Genomic DNA, 16949 nt, shown 5'->3' on the forward strand with positions numbered 1-16949 from the left:
GCCTGCTATACTCGACGTATTGACATTGCCAATAAGCATACAGCATATAGGACCATGCAAGTTTTTCTTATAGCACTTGTTCACGTTTGACACTTCTCCCTTTAATAAGATTGCTCGGAAGAAGAAGATGTGAGACGTGTGAGTCGCTGTTTACATATTCCTCTTTTTGAATGGATTTTATTCAATCAAAGGTTATTAGCAAATCGTAAGAAGCAGATTAGAGCTGATAGCCCCTGTGCAGATTTGATTAAGGTTGTCCCCAGAAGAAAAAAATGAATCCGCTGGAAATTGGATGACACGTATTGTCTGCAATATAAACATTAGGCAGCATTAGCGCTGATTGATACAAAGGATCCCCCTTTCCTGTCTTTTGTAATTTTGATTTCTATTCTAATTAGATTACTCTGTTACCCTTGTGTGTCGCCCTGTAGGTAGGTGTGTGTGTGTGTGTGCTCTTCCCTTTCAGCTTGTTTTCTTCTCCCAGAGATTGAATGTTTATGAGATAAAGCATCATGCATGTCGGGCCTTGAACTCACTGTTTCTGTGCATGCATGCTACTGTGTGCGTGGCCTTCTCTGCACGATAACTGATGTTAAACCCCCTAAATCAAACAAGAAATGAAATGTCCGTAGGCCCCTTATCTGTCTACCTGTAATGTGCCCCTATCTCCTTTCACTTTCTCTTTCGTGTCAAAGTTATCTTTCCATGTTTTATTCTCCCATCGGCCCCGTGGACTGTGTTTAAAATGACACGCGCGTGATAAATTGGCTGTTTCCGAGCCCCATGTTTTTATCTGCGTATGTAACGGCAGAGGCTCTTTTTCTCTTAAAACTATCGCATATCTGTGACAGATAATGAGCAGCGTTGAGAAAGGAGAACTCGGTTATGTATGTTTTTTAGATACTGTACACTCTGCTTTAAAAGTAAACAGACCCATTATCATAGACGTGTCAGTGTTGGTCTCTGTACAGCTGTTCTTGGAAGGATCTAGTAAATTGTGGAGCTTTTCAACTGAAGAGGATTTCAGTAAGGATATATTGACACTCATGCCGTCATCACCCATTATGTCACATATCAATAATGGTTTTCAAGAAGTAAGTAATTTCTTTACAAAGTTAAGTACCATCATTACTTATAATCACCTCATTCGTTTTGTTTAAAAGATGATGAGCTCTCCTCTTGTTGAGTAATCCCAATTTGCGCCGAGTAAATATTGACTACATGCAGACAAATGGAAAATATATTAAAAGGACGCTGCTGTTAAAGCAAGCCGTACTTTAATCATCGGTTTTATTGGACGTGTTTTCCTCATGCTGTACTCGTTATAGCCATATTTTTATTCTTTTAACAATGCCACGGGATGACATAAAAAAATCAAACAACGATGAGATGAAATGATCTCAAGGCGGAAAGTGATTTAACGCTGCAAGTCAAAAGTGTAACATCAAAAACACAGTGCGTATATCTTTGAATCTGAACTCCTAGCCCGCCTCAGCCTGCAGTGTTTCTTTCTCCTGTTCCATCCATATATTATTTGTCCACCGCTCATTTCTCCTGCGAGACACCTCAAAGCCTCGGTATCTTCCATGCGCGATGTCTCCTTCCCTTTTCCCCGAGTTTACCTTGATAGATAAAGACGGCGCTTAAAGAAAAACGGGGGTGAGGAAACAAAGGGTAGCAAGAGAAGCCGGTGCTTCAAAGAGGCCCGGAGGTGTGCTTCAGGGGTTGAAAGGAAACCTCCCTTTCCTCTTTTCCCACATCACCTTTCCTTTCTGCTCCTCTTACTTGCTGGCCTGTGCAGTGTCACTTGTGTATGCAAGTTTGATGAAGGGTAAAAGAGTCATCCTGTTACCAAAAAGGAAAAAAAGTAGGGGTATTACTCGGGGACGGGATTTGGGAGTGTGGTGGTGGAAGAAAGGCCCGTTGAAGCTAACGGGGGCCTGGCGGCGAGAAGGATGTAAAAGTTTACTCGCTTCATCGGCTTTCGCAGAGTTTCAGACGGAGGCCACAGCGGGTGAAGTGTACTCTGAAAGTTCCTCAGAAAAGGTGTGTTGAGCAGCAGTCTGTCAAAACGATGAAACGCCCATCACTCGGACACAAAGATCTACAGTGTCAGCGAGAAGCATTAGCCATCACACAGTGGGTGGCTTGGTGCCATTTGTCTGATTTTTCTCATATCGTGTGTGTGTGTGTGTGTGTGTGTGTGTGTGTGTGTGTGTGTGTGTGTGTGTGTGTGTGTGTGTGTGTGTGTGTGTGTGTGTGTGTGTGTGTGTGTGTGTGTGTGTGTGTGTGTGTGTGTGTGTGTGTGTGTGTGTGTGTGTGTGTGTGCGCATGCGCGCTCCTCCAGCAGGACATGGGAAGACTGTGGAGCAGAATATCTATAGACTTGTTCCTAAAAAAAAAAGTCTGTGTCTGAAAAAAAAGGAAAAAGTTTTGCTTTTACCTTAAGTGAGTCGGAAAGAGTCGGCAAATAAAATGTTATTGTGCTCTGCTATGACCCCCTATACATTGGTGTCCTTGTTTGGGACTGCAAACTGAGATTCACACATTTATTTGAAAGGGTGTGTGTGTGAGAATGTTTGCAGGCCTTGAGACCCATTTTAAGGCCTTCCAAATAATAAAGTTGCTGGTGAGGAAGAAATAATAACTTTGGATAATAACTCTTTACTGGCGTTAAATTTACTGCACTCAATGCCGTAATCTTGAACCTAAACATGGGCCATGAGCTGCATCAGCCTATAGACAAATCAGTCATCCGCCATAAACCCTGTGTGCAAGTGCAAGAGGACGACGGCATCGTCAAGCAATCGTCATTTTTTAAAAATAAATGACAAAGGCTTTGGTGTGCATGAGTAGTTATGCTGCCGTCTGGTGAAGGTGGCCGCACTTTCTGTGAATTGGGGTTTCATTATTCTGGTTGCATTATCCACTAGCTGTGCATGTACAGTAGACCACGGCACGGTTTTTCGTCCAAAAGGCCCATGTATTTGAAAGTGGAAGAAATGCTGCAAAACATTTTCTTTTTTATTGGGACAATTTTAAGATTTCAAATATCATGTTCACGAAAATCCTTGACAGAGCTTCAGAGGAGCGGCGCCTGCCTAAGTCTCTCAGAGGTAATGAGGCCTCACATCCGAGAGCCGCAGCGACATGATGGTGAGACAGAGGGATGGATTGGGAGGATAAAAAAGGGGGATAGTCGTACAATCCTAGGATTTTCCTTTACAGCGCACACCTGCCATTCACTTCTTTGGCCTCATCAGCCCTCTCTAACGTCTGTGATGCCCACTAGAGCCGCATAATTCTGTCCGAGCCCGAGGCACTGAATTTTTGTCTCCCTGTCTAGTATAAGAGATGTGCATTAGAAACTGCTCTGGAGGAATGCATATTAATTTATCCAGTAAGTTTTGGTGTTTGAAAAGAATTGTTGGCACTTTTTGCATGGTACCTACCATAATTATTTTTGTACGTGCATTTTAAGTCTTACATTACTCACGCAAGTACTCTACACAACACTTGGATATTATGGCAGAGTAATTTTAATGCAACAATTAAATTACTAGGTTGACATTTTGTCATATGCGCATACTGTGTTTGCTTTCTCGTTGAGTTGACACTAATGGTGGATGGAGAAGCAGACGATATATATAAATATATATATATTTTTTTTCTTTCTTTTGTGTGAGTCCAAGGAACAAAAGCATGTGCGTGCATGCTTGAGCAAGAAAGGTTTGTGTTTGAGCTAAAGGGGGCAGGCAGTATTTCATCAGGCGCGTGGCTCGCCCCAAGCCACAGATTAAACAGTTACATCTTCTCCACAGGGCCTCCCTGCCCGTCTCTGAGTCACAGCTTTGCAGCGGGGCAGGGGGAAGAAAAGCATGGTGGGACACGAGCTGGGCCAACAGATACAAAGCCGCGGCGTTATTAAATGAAACGGTTGATAGATTGTGATCTTTCTGGAGTGGGATGTGCAGAATTTGTAAACAACATTAATTGATTTTTTTGTGTGAGCTTTAAAATCTGTTTTATTCACTTGTGCATTCATTTTTTCCAGTCATTGCTAACTCAGTTTTCAGCGCGCGCGCGTGTGTGGAGCAGGATGTCAAGAGTGATCAGTGCATGTCTGGTCCCTGTCTGAGATCAGATAAGATGGATTCCCTGTAGATTAGCCCAGATGTTTACCTCTGTGTTGGGAATGAGTTATGAATCATGGTGCAGGTTAGGATTGGCAGAGCTAAGTGACTCCCTGGCTTGGTTTAAATGCTGCGGGGAGGAGACCACACTCTGCGTGCGTGCGTGCGTGCGTGCGTGCGTGCGTGCGTTCTTGAAGAGAGTATTCTCTTAATACAGTTTGTTCTGTCAGTCATCGTATCGAACCCGCCCCATATTAGATAACTTGTGATTGGCCTGGCTCAACTTTGATGGCGGATAAACGTGAGCTCACTGATTGGTCTTGATTCCAGCCAGCGTTCTTCTTCTGTCCTGGCACTGTTGTGGCCACAGTGTCCCACATGGAGGCCCCGTCCTGGTCCACTTCTATAAATACTTCCAGATGATCTTGGCCATTAGTGTTGTTTCCTCCTCCTCCTCTTATCTTGCTCTTTAAAAAAACATTATTTTTTTTACACTTTCAAATTGAAAGATGCTTAATAGAACACTTACATGCAGTATTTAATGGTTTATTGATAACCACAGACATAAAGAAATCACCTTTTGCAAGTCTATTACCATGATAAAAAAAAAAGAACTTGGATTAAAGTTGCAAAATATTGGAGCTATAGTGGAAAGATGATAAATGTTAAGGGGAAAGCAGAAATGTGCATGGATCTTAACTTTTTCTTTGGTGCTTTATCTACACCGAACACCTTCATGTCTTCCAGGAGGTTGACTCGACAGTGCTGACTGTCCCTTGGCCTCATTTTACCTTTTTTCCTGTGTCATTTTCCCTCCTCTGCCCGAGTGAATACGCTGATGTCTCCTTTTTCTCGTCCTCGTAAATGGGACAGTCATCACGGGCACATAGGGAGCAGATAGTACTAATCGAAAAGATAGGATCTATCGAGTTATAAGTCCATGCAAGGAAAAAGGAATGTACGCTACTGTAGGTTAGGGAAAGATGCCTCATGACACTGAGATTATCTGCAATGGTTCGGTCACACTTTTGAACACTTTTTTGCTGCGGTGGTGACAGTTATATTGTTTGTCAACTATCTGTTAACGAATTAATTTCAAATCCAGTTTGTGTTTGAAATGGGCTTGGTGCAAACACCTGGTATGAATTTTGCATTTAAAAACAGAATAATTATATAAAAGGTCACAATCTAATCTTGGACACACATTAACTAATACTTTCTTTAGTGTGCATATAAATTCTAAGCTCTTAATCCCCCCCCCCCCGCCCATCTTTCTATCACATTGGCAAAGAGCGGAGAGGCATTTCCCTGAACTGAAAGTGTGATGAGGTTACTCTGCATAAAATCAATACAGCACCGACACTCTGTGCTGCTTGTTCTTGAGGACAAGAACTCGACATAAACATGCAACCCTCTGGTTTCATATTCAGTGTTTGCACCCACGTCTTTTAGTCTGCTTGTTCAGCATGCATCCTAGAACATGTTGCATATACACACAGTATTAACTCCTAAGGGGGATAACGGATGAAAGCTGGGATTCCTCCATTGAAGCTATAGCTGTACTCCTCCCACGGAGGCTGCACATGCAAAATTCATACGTGCATTTGAAGATTTTGCACAGAAACTTCATGCCATTCCTCTCTCGTGCATACACCTTGTTTTACTAGAGTACATATTTTTTCAACAGGGTTAACATGTAGAACTTATACAGTCTCCCAGTGCCTTCATACCCACGTATGCTTCCTTTTCCCTCACCTCTGCCCCGAGGCTCATCCAACCCTAACTAAACTCTATAAAAGAAACTCTGAAGGAGCTCTGATGTCAAAGTTCCCTCGGGAAAGGCCCATTGATGACAAATTATCCTTTTTAGTTGACAAATTTGTACTGTCACTCCCTGACGTGCATCTATTGAATTCTGCTTTCAAACATGCACAGGAGTCAGGACATTTTTTGTTGTTGTATGGGGCTGTATTTGAGAACAAAAACGTCTGCAAATGCTGTTCTGGACATATTTCAAAAACTTTTACCTTTAGTAAACTTTTCTGAAAATGACTGGGAGCCCATGTGAGTATACAGTAGGAAATTCTCCAGAAGATTCACGGCCACTCCCGTTCCTGAATGATCTGTAAATGCTCCTGCTGTTGTGAATGCGTCCGATCCCCGACAATCTCATATGTTCACTGCAAACTCAGGAAAATGTTTGGATCCTATTTTCTGGACAGGCTAGATTTTGAGGACCTCGTGTCAGGATCACTACAGGTCCCAAGGATTGCTGATGCAATTCCGTTCACCGACTTGCAGATATTTATATTCATTTCCAGTATTTCTTGTATTGTATTTATCTTGGTATTTGTGCTGTTTTACGACTTTACGACTTGATCATGCCAAATTATTCTTTTATTATTCAGGGTGTCTCGCTGTTCTTTTGATTTGCTGCTGTGCTTTTGTCTAACTTTTTTTTTTTTTTTTTTTTGCAATTATTTTGTCTTTGCAGGTATCGAATGTCCACGCAGTTCCAGAAATTTGCCGGGGGGCATGCAGGTGGCCGAGCCCTTCAGCGAAGAGGCCATGCTGTTCACCAAAGAGCTGGTGATGCAGAGGGAGGTGAGCGCTACGCCGCCTGATTTCATCATTTCTCTCATCGTTTCAGAGCCCGTTTCCACGTTGGGAAACTCTTGGTGCTTTACTCTGGCACCTACACTGCTGCATTGTACTTTCACACTCGCAGACCTAGTTTAGTTTGCGTTGGAACACAAGATGCTGATAATCGCAGCATACAACATATTCCCAACATGTCTCTCCTCGTTTTTATTAATGCGTGTATATATTATATTTGATGACAAACGATACAGTATCCCACACATTTTTTAGGAACGTTTTGATTAACGGAAGTAAATGCATTTATTTAAAAGACAATATTTTAAATAATTTAGTATAGACGAGAGTTCTTGTTTTTTAGAGGAGATGCCCAGAGATCCTCATTTTCCAACTAGAGAGATCTACATCAGAAACAATCATTTTTTTCCTTTGCTGTCAAGTGGTTTTCGTCTCTTGCGTCAGGCCAAATGTCGGTCTCAAGAATGTTTGTACAAAGATACGGCCACTGACTTTAAATAGTTTACCTCGTAATGACAACGATGACAGCATATGTGCGCACACACTCTTCGCTGCCCGCTCGCTCCCAGTTTATGGAAAGCTCACCTGATAGTGGATCGGTGCTCTTGGGCTTTAGAAAACTCCTTCCACTGTGTGCCTGTTCATTCACATGCTAATAGGTTTTTATAAGAGGCGGTGAACGGACCAAAGCCATGATGGAACTAGCTATAATCCTGCTACCACTTATCCCGGCCACACACTCGCTCTGTCTTCCTCTCCTCTGCTCCCCCTCTCCGTCCCCATCTCCTTCCTCAAAGGTGCCTCCTTTGTGAAAGGTGGCTGACTCCACCGTCCTCCGGTGTTTGATTGTCATGTAAATGTGGTGTCGGTCGGAGTTTGGAGGTGGGCCAGTGTCAGAGTGGCCACTTGTGTGCAGACAGGCGGTACAGGTTGTACTGTAAAATAATTGATCCAGAAGATTTTGACAGAATCCTCTGATGTTGATAATGATTTTTGTTAGTCTTGCAAATGCACACAGATGTATAATTCATCATAATTTTGCTCTTAAGGCTTCAGACTTGTAAACATGCTTTGCCACACGCTCATCAAATTAAGGATTTTTTTTATCATGTCCATAACCTCCTCCACACACACACACACACACACACACACATGTACATACACACACACGCTCTCTTACACATTTTCTCCCTTGCCAGTCACTTGGTGGTGTCAGCAAATCTTTTCACAGGTAGGTGGGTGTTAACAGGCAAGAACCGAGCTTTGTAATGAGTTCTGAGCCCGGTGCGGGGGCTTCTTGGCTGGCTGCACTGACCTGCCGTTATGGGCTAATATGAACATAAACACACACGCGCATTCAAGTAGATAACGCAGTTAAGAATTCACACATATGAGCTGTCAAGGCAAATGGTTATCCAAAAGAAAGTTGAAAATCACTTTAGTTTTCTCTTTTAAGATGTTCATGGAACAATTTATGACTCTTTGGGTTAGGCGCGCGCGCACACACACACACACACACACACACACACACACACACACACACACACACACACACACACACACACACACACACAGCGGGGGTCTAATGACAGACAAGTTGGTAGCGGCAGAATTAAAGACACGATGTAAGGTAGACGAGAAGAACTGGTCTGCAGTCATGATCCATACTTCCCTCCGTCTCTCCTTTCCCTGTAGAGCATGACAAGTGTAACCTGAACAGGTTATTACGCCGTGTGTGCCACTCAGACATGAATATGGATCATTTCGTGTCATTAGCATAAGATTCTGATGTTGATTCTCGTCTGAATAGCCTCTGATTGCGGGAGCTTTTTAAAGATGTTCAGAAGACGTGGCCTTGTGTGAATAACGTTTGATTTGGTTTTCGCTCTTGTGTATTTATTTGCATTCATAAAATGTTTCTCCCCCTTGCGCTCCTAGACAGCCGTCTTCAGCTTTCTAGGGCTTTGTTGATCTGATGACATGTTGTCCATTTGCGTTTTTTTTTCCTTCTCCGCTCGCATTTCCACATTTCACTACTCTGTAATTAGCTGTGTTTTTTTTCTTGTCAGCTCTGAAATTGAGTTTGAGTGCAGGCACAAGCACACTTCTCTTTTCACGCTGCTTCTGCCGATGTCTTCACTAATGGCCTTTTCTCTTTTTCCACCCTTTAGTCCCTCGCTCTTGTCTCCATCCTCGTTGTAAGCGTCCAGTTTTAAATCTCTGACTGACATTTGCTCTCAGCTCTCTCATTCCTCCCTCTTCCCTCCTTTTCTCTCTCTCTCTCTCTCTCTCTCTCTCTCTCAACTGCCACACAGCCCATGTCTTAATTTCTCCTGATGCAGACACGCATAATTAATGTGGCATCCAGTGTGGGGGAGAGGTCCTTGTTCCTGTCTCCTCTATTTATAACCCCCACCTCACCATCCCTCATTCCCTCTGTGTTGATCCTCTATTCTGCCTTTTAAACGTTTCTCTTACTTTAAAACTCCCTCTTATTTGATCTGCTCTGTCTTCCTTTACCCTGTCTCTCTGTCTCTCTCCGTCTGTCTGCTCTCTCCCTCTCTCCCCATGCTCTCTCTGTGTAGTGTTAATCTCTGACAGACACTGCTCTCGTTCCCAGCGTGGAGCCAAAACAGCAGCAGCAGCACAGAATTCGGAGGGGGAGAGAAAATAAAGAGGAAAACACATTGGTAAACACAACTCCCGAGACATTTCCATTTCCCTTTTTGATGTCTTCCATTTAATTTTTCTCTCACCTCCCACCTTCCATTGACAAAAAATAAATAAATTCATTCACGCTATCGCAGTCACGGAGCCTGTCTGTTGATCTTCTTTGTTTTTTGGGAGTTGTAACTTCAAAAACTCCCAGTCGAACAAGGACGATGCCGACAGAGGGATTTCGCTGCACTGATGTGTTTATCTACAGGATGAGTCAGTCAGGGGACGTTGTTCGTGGTGCAGTGTTGGCTAGTTAAAGACACGAGTCACTGAGACAATATTTGAAAACTATTCCCAGCTCCTCTTTAAAATACTTTGCTTAATAAGCGTCATTCTAAACTGAGACAGTGTGATGATTTCATATTTTATAAGTTGGTGAAGCTTCTGCTTGTGGTGTATGTCATTTCATCTCAGATTCAACGGTATGGACTAATCAGCTTTGAGTTGCTGTGAGCCATTAGTCAGCACAGGAAAGACCCCAGTTGTATAATTGATCACCAGGCGGGAGAGGAAGGAAGAAGGAAAAGGAGAAAATGGAGTGGAGCAGAAATGAAGTGTTTGAGCAGGGAGGAGAGCGGGCTAAGTGGACGATATTATGCGGCGCACTGTTCCACCTACGTTCACCGTCGGTCCTATTGACCTCACTCAGTCTGGGTGGTCTCTTATCTACTGTACTGCGCCATATGGCTGCCTACTAGCCAACAATTACTCTGCCTCTAACACATGCAAATTCTCCTAGCTTTTTTTTTATAGATACAGAGATTGAATAAAGCCCGTGACGGTGATTTCCAACAAGTTTTACTACAGCTTTTTGTAAAGAAACTAAATTGTATCTTATTCAACATTCAACAAACTTAAAGAGAATTTGAAACAAGGCAACTGTGGTCCAGTCACTACTTTACAGTTTGATAGACCTATGTTAAATATATCAAAATCTGAGAAATTGGAGATTTAGATTGAAAAAGGAATTAAAAAACAATTGTATCAGGATTTTAACAAAATTTCCTTTGTGTTAATATACACATGCACACACTTACCTCTGTCAGTGGTCAGTGTTTTAGGTGTGACGTGTCTCATGCTTGTTGCTCCCCTGCACATGGCATTCTCAAAGTCATTCTCAAATTGCCCTCCCCCTTGCAACATGAGCACTGTGAGCACCAGGCTGCCATGGGTGGGTGTTGGCAGAGTCTGCCTTCAGACCTGCAGGAGGTTGTGTTGCGGAGCGTTGATGAGTCACGGTGCCGGCGAGGCAGCACAGATGCCCTGTAGTGCCTCCGTCCGCAGATCCCTCCGCTTTTAATAACCGCTCTCCCGTTTTAATGAAATGCTAATAAATCCACAACACATTTTTTTGCAACATCAAGAGGATTTGGCTTTCTGTGTGAATGTGGTAATTTCTCGTCGTAGCACTAAGTAGGAATAGGCACTTTGTCGCAAGTGGATAATTGAGGTATATCTAGTTTTTCATTATTTTTTTTATGTCCCTGTGAGGTCAGTGCAGCTCAGATCAATTCATTTTTGCATTAAACACACACACACACACACACACACACACACACACACACACACACACACACACACACACACACACACACACACACACACACACACACACACACACACACACACACACACACAAAATGCATCCTTCAGGCCTTATAGGTCTTATTTTGCCTTTCAGAGCCGCAGGACGGCATCGGATTCCTCCACAGCTTCCATGCTCTTACATTGATTTCCAATCACGCTTGAATTATTTTGGCATGAGGCCGATTACACGAGTACTGCATCTCACACTCTTTGACCATGTCCCCCCGCCCCTCTTCTCTCTCTCTCACACACACACACACACACACACACACACACACACACACACACACACACACACACACACACACACACACACACACACACACTTGACTCACTCTGTTGTTCATATCGGCTTATTTTGCCGAAACGTTTCTTTGATATTTTTTTTCCCCCATCTATTTTTCCATTCTCATAGTTCGGCACATGCTCGCATAGTGTGTATGTGAATGAGTACACATAATGAATAATGCATGGTGTGGTTTCCTGGTCAGACAGACGGTGAGGACAGTGAACTGCCCCTCGGGTCCTTCCCCCCCACCACATACTGTAGTTAAACAAACCATGAGTGCAGAAAGCAGCCCTGTATCCATTACTGCCGCTTTATCTGTCCCCATCCATTCATGACCAGTTTGCACTACATCAGGAATATTTATCATATATCTATAATTTTATCTACTGCTATAATTTTACAATTAAGACACACACGTCTGTTTCAACGTAGCTAATGAGTCATTAGGAAACCTGAGTAGAACTCATTGGTAAATTGACAAAAGTTTTTTCATCTTTTGCGATACAATCAAATAACCCATCTCTCCGTCGGTAAATCTAATATTCTGGCCAGTTGAGAAGTAGCTGCTCATGTGTGTCACTTGGTGAAATGGAGCGGCATGTGGCGGCAAAATAACTGACAAACCATGTCAGTTAGTCATTTAAATAGAGATTACAATTTTAATTTAAAGTTTAACCTTGAAGCCCACCTTGTGGGCATAATGCCATTAAATAGTTGTTTCTGTTGAGCAGTGACCATAAATTCAGATTGTCTGTGTTACTCTGGACGAATTGGTGTCGCAGGTAGAGTTCAGCTTCTGGGTATTTTCTTTTTTTTTTTTTCAAGGGGTTTGCAAAGTTCTGCCTAGCCTGTTTGTGTGTATCAGTGTCACAGTTGGGTTGTTTTGTTCCTTGAAAAAATGAATTATAGCCTGAAGGTGAACACAGCGACCCACATAAACACATTCACACCAATCGCAGCGATGGAGAGAGATAGACGGGCTCTGAATAGAGATGGAGAGATGCGAGGAAGGGAGAAACCCACTCACCACTTTATCGCCTTTACCAGGGCGACCTTCTGCCTAACGTGTGTGTGTGTGTGTGTGTGTGTGTGTGTGTGTGTGTGTGTGTGTGTGTGTGTGTGTGTGTGTGTGTGTGTGTGTGTGTGTGTGTGTGTGTGTGTGTGTGTGTGTGTGTGTGTGTGTGTGTGTGTGTGTGTGTGTGTGTGTGTGTGTGTGTGTGTGTGTGCGTGCTGCACTGCACTGCACTGCACTGCAACTTCACCGTCCACGCTGATAAGCATACCGTGCAAAGACACAGGCACAACACACAAGTGCTTGGGGACCAGCAGAATCCTCTTAGCCTTTGCCTCCACATGAAGGGCACTGCAGCATTCTTACACATCAATGAGGGCCATAGGATAATGCTCTCATGCACTTGCGCTGCACTGTCTCACGTTATGTCACTCAAATTCTTTCCTTCTCTGCTTGTCACTGTCTTTCACTTCCACTTCCCTCCTCCCCAACATGGGTCTAGATTTTAAGGGTTTCCAAGTATAAAACTTGTTGCTAGAGAGAGAGAGAGAGAGAGAGAGAGAGAGAGAGAGAGAGAGAGACAGAATGGACGTGGTGCATCATTTGCGTGTGCTCACAGTTCAAGACAAACATAATTGTTAAATGATTATTGAACCTGAGGCCGATAGAAGCAGGAAAAGGGCTTCTATTGTCTTTGCCGTGTCGTTGTTTGCCCGTTCCCCTGGTTATGCTCCCACGTAAAGAAAAAAAATAATAATTAAGAAGGTCCGTGTGAGAATAGTGGAGGCACAGAGCCAGATCGCAAGCGGTTGTGTCAACAGATACGCCATTACCTGTCCTGTTATTCGGCTGCTGCATGTGCTTGTTTCATTTTGGCTCTTGTTTTCCCTCCATCTCTCCACCAGGCAGTTCTCATAAAAAATAGTTGTATTTGCAATTTCCGTTGTTCAACACAGTCCAGTCTGTGATAATGAGGGAGGACAACTAGAGGAGAAGAGTTTTGAGTTATGACTACATTATTTAAATAGGCCAGACCATTGGGGCACAATCAGATGCTCAATATTTGCCTGATATGTGGACTAATTTAATTTTTCTTCCTGAATCCTTGGTTAAAATAAAAATTAAATTCTTAAGAGACTGATTTAAATCTTGCTAATTCATTTCTAGGAGTTTGAGGAACAGATGTGATTTTAAAAATATGGCCAAAAATTTCAGTTTTGAACATGAAAGCAACTACAAAATCCGAGGAGATGTTTGAATGTTTGGTTGACAGCCATGACATCTAAAAGAAAATGAGTTGGAAAAAATGCTTCAGCTCCTTTTGCGGTTGTTTTTACCCTCCCAAGTATTGTCTTGTTAATCGTCCTTCGGCCAGCTGGTTCTCCTTCATCTCTTGTTTCTGCCCCATGAGGCAGCTTCATTTTACTGCTTATTTCTTAATTTGCTGTTATGGTTGTCCTCCCTCCCCATTCTCTTCACTTGACCGGCATTTTATGTTCTTCACTAAATGAATGTTAGCAGTCGCACATGCACACAAACACTTTAATTCTCCTTCATATTGCTGTAGTCGTCTTTCATTACCCCCCCCCCCCCCTTGTGATTTTCTTAGTCTACTTACTAATTCTTCACCATTGCTATTTGTCATTCGTATTATTTTCTGTAACTAAGCACACCTGCCGAGTACACGATCTGCTTCTAGTTTACACTGGTACGCAGCAACGTACATGCTCAGCGTATGTAAATTAATTTATAGGTGTGTCAGTGTGGACGAAGATTACTTGAGATTTGGGGGCTGAAACACTCTTGTGGACGGAGATCGGTTTAGTTTTAAAATGCCGTTTCAAAATTAAAACTACATAGTATGCATGTAGCCTTGCACACACACAAACACACAAATCTCCCGGCTGCGCTGCCTCCTGAGCTGCTGGCCGTTAGGTGTTTTTTGTTATCTACACATGAACACGGTTGGACACTGTAACTAAGATGGCGTGCGAAAATGAACTGTCGATTTATATTCATCATCGATCAACAAAGAGGTTCTGTCTTTAAATGAGATTTTCTTTGGCCACGTCTGTGTGAAGACATAGTTAAAAAAAAGAAATTGACATTCTGTGCTGGAATAATGCTATAACTTTAATGTCTCCTCTCTGAATTCCCCCCGTCGCAGTCTGACCTCGATGTTCGCACAGTGCTAGAAACACTATAGAGTCTTTGTCCTTCACCACATGTCGGGTGAATCTCCAATGAGTCCGACCAAGGAAACGGCTCCGGGTTGCTGTGCGCTATTGATGCTTGGATTGATCCTGTGCTGGTGATGACTGTCACACAATGGCGTAACTTATTGACAGGTTTGATAGACAAATACGCCTTCATCTGCCTTTGTGTCTCCACCACGCATACATCAAATACATCCATAGATTAGGTGTAGTAAAACTGTATATTGATGTTGCGTCCTCTTCCCCCATCAACTGTAGCTGCACACACACACACACACACACACACACACACACACACACACACACACACACACACACACACACACACACACACACACACACAGACTGAAGTCAGCTGTCTGCTCCTTTTCTCCCACACTTCCTGTCTCCACTCTTATGATGGCATGACTTTACATACGGTTGACGCAGACCTACACACGCACAGACTGCTGCTGACACGCATCATCCTCACCTGTTCCCTTCCCCACATCTTCCGTGTTTGGTGTCACTCCTCCGTCACTCACTCGCCTATTGAGTTGTCAACATGTGGGTGGCCCCTGCTGCGTAGAGGGCACACCTACTTAGACCCCCCATCTCCTCTTGTCTTGTCCTTTTCTTTTTCCTGACGCCGTTTACCTCTGCAATCACAAGACTGTCCTTTGTCTGTGTGTGTGTGTGTGTGTGTGTGTGTGTGTGGTGTGTGTGTGTGTGTGTGCACCTGGCTTGATAGTGAAGCCTCGAAGATCTGAATAAATGAGCGCCAAAAAGAGGAGAGATTTGAAGCGCTAATCCTTCGCCAGTTTACCACAGCATAACGTCCCCACGCCTGTGCCCTTATCCTCGTCTCAGCATCTCCTCTCCATCTACCTCTGCTCTCATTCCCTTTCTTCATATCCCTTACCAACAAGAAAGAGCCTATCTCACCGGCTGTGTCAGCGATCGGCATCTCTGTCCGCCGCTCTGTCGTCTCCCCCCCATGTTTTCCCAGAGGAGAGTCGGGGGCATAAAGGGAAGAACAAGCCTGGCAAAATCTTTTCAGAAAACCAATAGGGATTGGGCTCTCGGCTTTGAATTCAGACAGATAGAGCTAATGGCAGAAGTGGGCGACAGTCAGGGAGCTGTGTGCATATGTGCACAAGCATAGCTTCAATCGAGGCCAGCCATAGAAATATAGTTTCTTTAAACCCCGTTGCTGGCTGAATGTCTGTCTCTCTCTGAATGTGCAGGGGTGTTTCCAGAAAGGCTGGCCGGGGCACTGCAGTTTCTTAAAATGCTTCCATTGGCAGTAGAGTGTGTTTGCCTCGATGTAAGTGTGTTCAGATGCAGTAGGCTAGTGGAGGAAACGTATGCCAACTTGATGAAGATGTACACTCGGAAAGGAATTTAAATTAGTGAACCAAATAAGCACACTTATTGGTTCGCTGAATTTTGTTTTTGTTGTTCCTTCATCGTTCTTTCTAAACAGTTGATGATACTTTAGGGCTCTCTCTCTCTCCTACTGTACCGGACAGGATGAAATCATTTTGTCAGCGTTCAGCACCTACAGGGAAAGATTGTGTTCACCTGTCTTCTCTTTGGAGGTCTCATGGAAGCTGTCAGAAGCTGTGAAGTTGTTAGCGCCATTGGCCCCCGGTGTTTGTGTCGAGCTGACGATTAGCACCGTCGTCTGACACACCCACAGACGGACTGACACTCGCCTCCCCTTCCTTTTTCCTTTTGCGCCTGCTCCACATTGTTCGTCTGCCACCTCGTCGCAACTCGTCGGCAACTTTTGGCGGAGAGTTGACACACGTGTGCTCACACACACACACACACACACACACACGCACGCACAGTTATTATCTCCTGGAACAATACTAATAGATGCATGTACTGCTGTGAGCAAACAGTTTGTGCCTCTGCTGCCAACAGAGTGGGAGGGTGAGCGCTTGCCAAGTCTCTCCTACCCCGGGCCTCCTCTCTTCTCCTCTCTTTTGTTCCGCTCTTTTCTCCTCACCTCTCCTCTCTTTCTGTCCCCTCGCATCTTCTGTTCCCCTTTTCCTCTCCTATCTTTTGTTCCTCCTGTTCCTCTCTCGTCTCCTCTCCTAGTCCTCATCACCTCTTCCCTCCCCTCTTCTGTTCCTCTCTCCTCTTTGTATATTCTTTTGTTTTCCTTAGATCATGTCCCTCTCCTCTCCTCCTCCGCTCCCGCTGTTTACTCATGCCATGAACTAAGTCACATCCTCCATCCCACCTCGTAGTATTAAACTCCCAGTACAGTAGTAACTCCATAGACCCTGTGCTTCTCACATCACCATGACGGCACCTACTCGCATTGTGTATTGTGTCACTGGTCCCTGATGTTTACACTCTGAGCATAATGAGTATAATCTTAACTA

General features: G+C 43.8%; 1 protein-coding gene across 1 annotated transcript in view; it reads left to right on the forward strand.

Moving 5' to 3' along the window:
- The window catches only part of snd1 (staphylococcal nuclease and tudor domain containing 1), a 157028-nt gene that overhangs the window by 43281 nt on the left and 96798 nt on the right, over positions 1–16949 (forward strand). The window contains exon 16 of the mRNA XM_035648341.1: positions 6628–6737. Within this exon, the coding sequence (XP_035504234.1) occupies positions 6628–6737 (110 nt within the window). The remainder of the gene's footprint in view (positions 1–6627; positions 6738–16949) is intronic.

The sequence above is a fragment of the Scophthalmus maximus genome, chromosome 12 (genome assembly GCF_022379125.1).
Source record: "Scophthalmus maximus strain ysfricsl-2021 chromosome 12, ASM2237912v1, whole genome shotgun sequence".
In the NCBI taxonomy this organism is placed as follows: Eukaryota; Metazoa; Chordata; class Actinopteri; order Pleuronectiformes; family Scophthalmidae; genus Scophthalmus; species Scophthalmus maximus.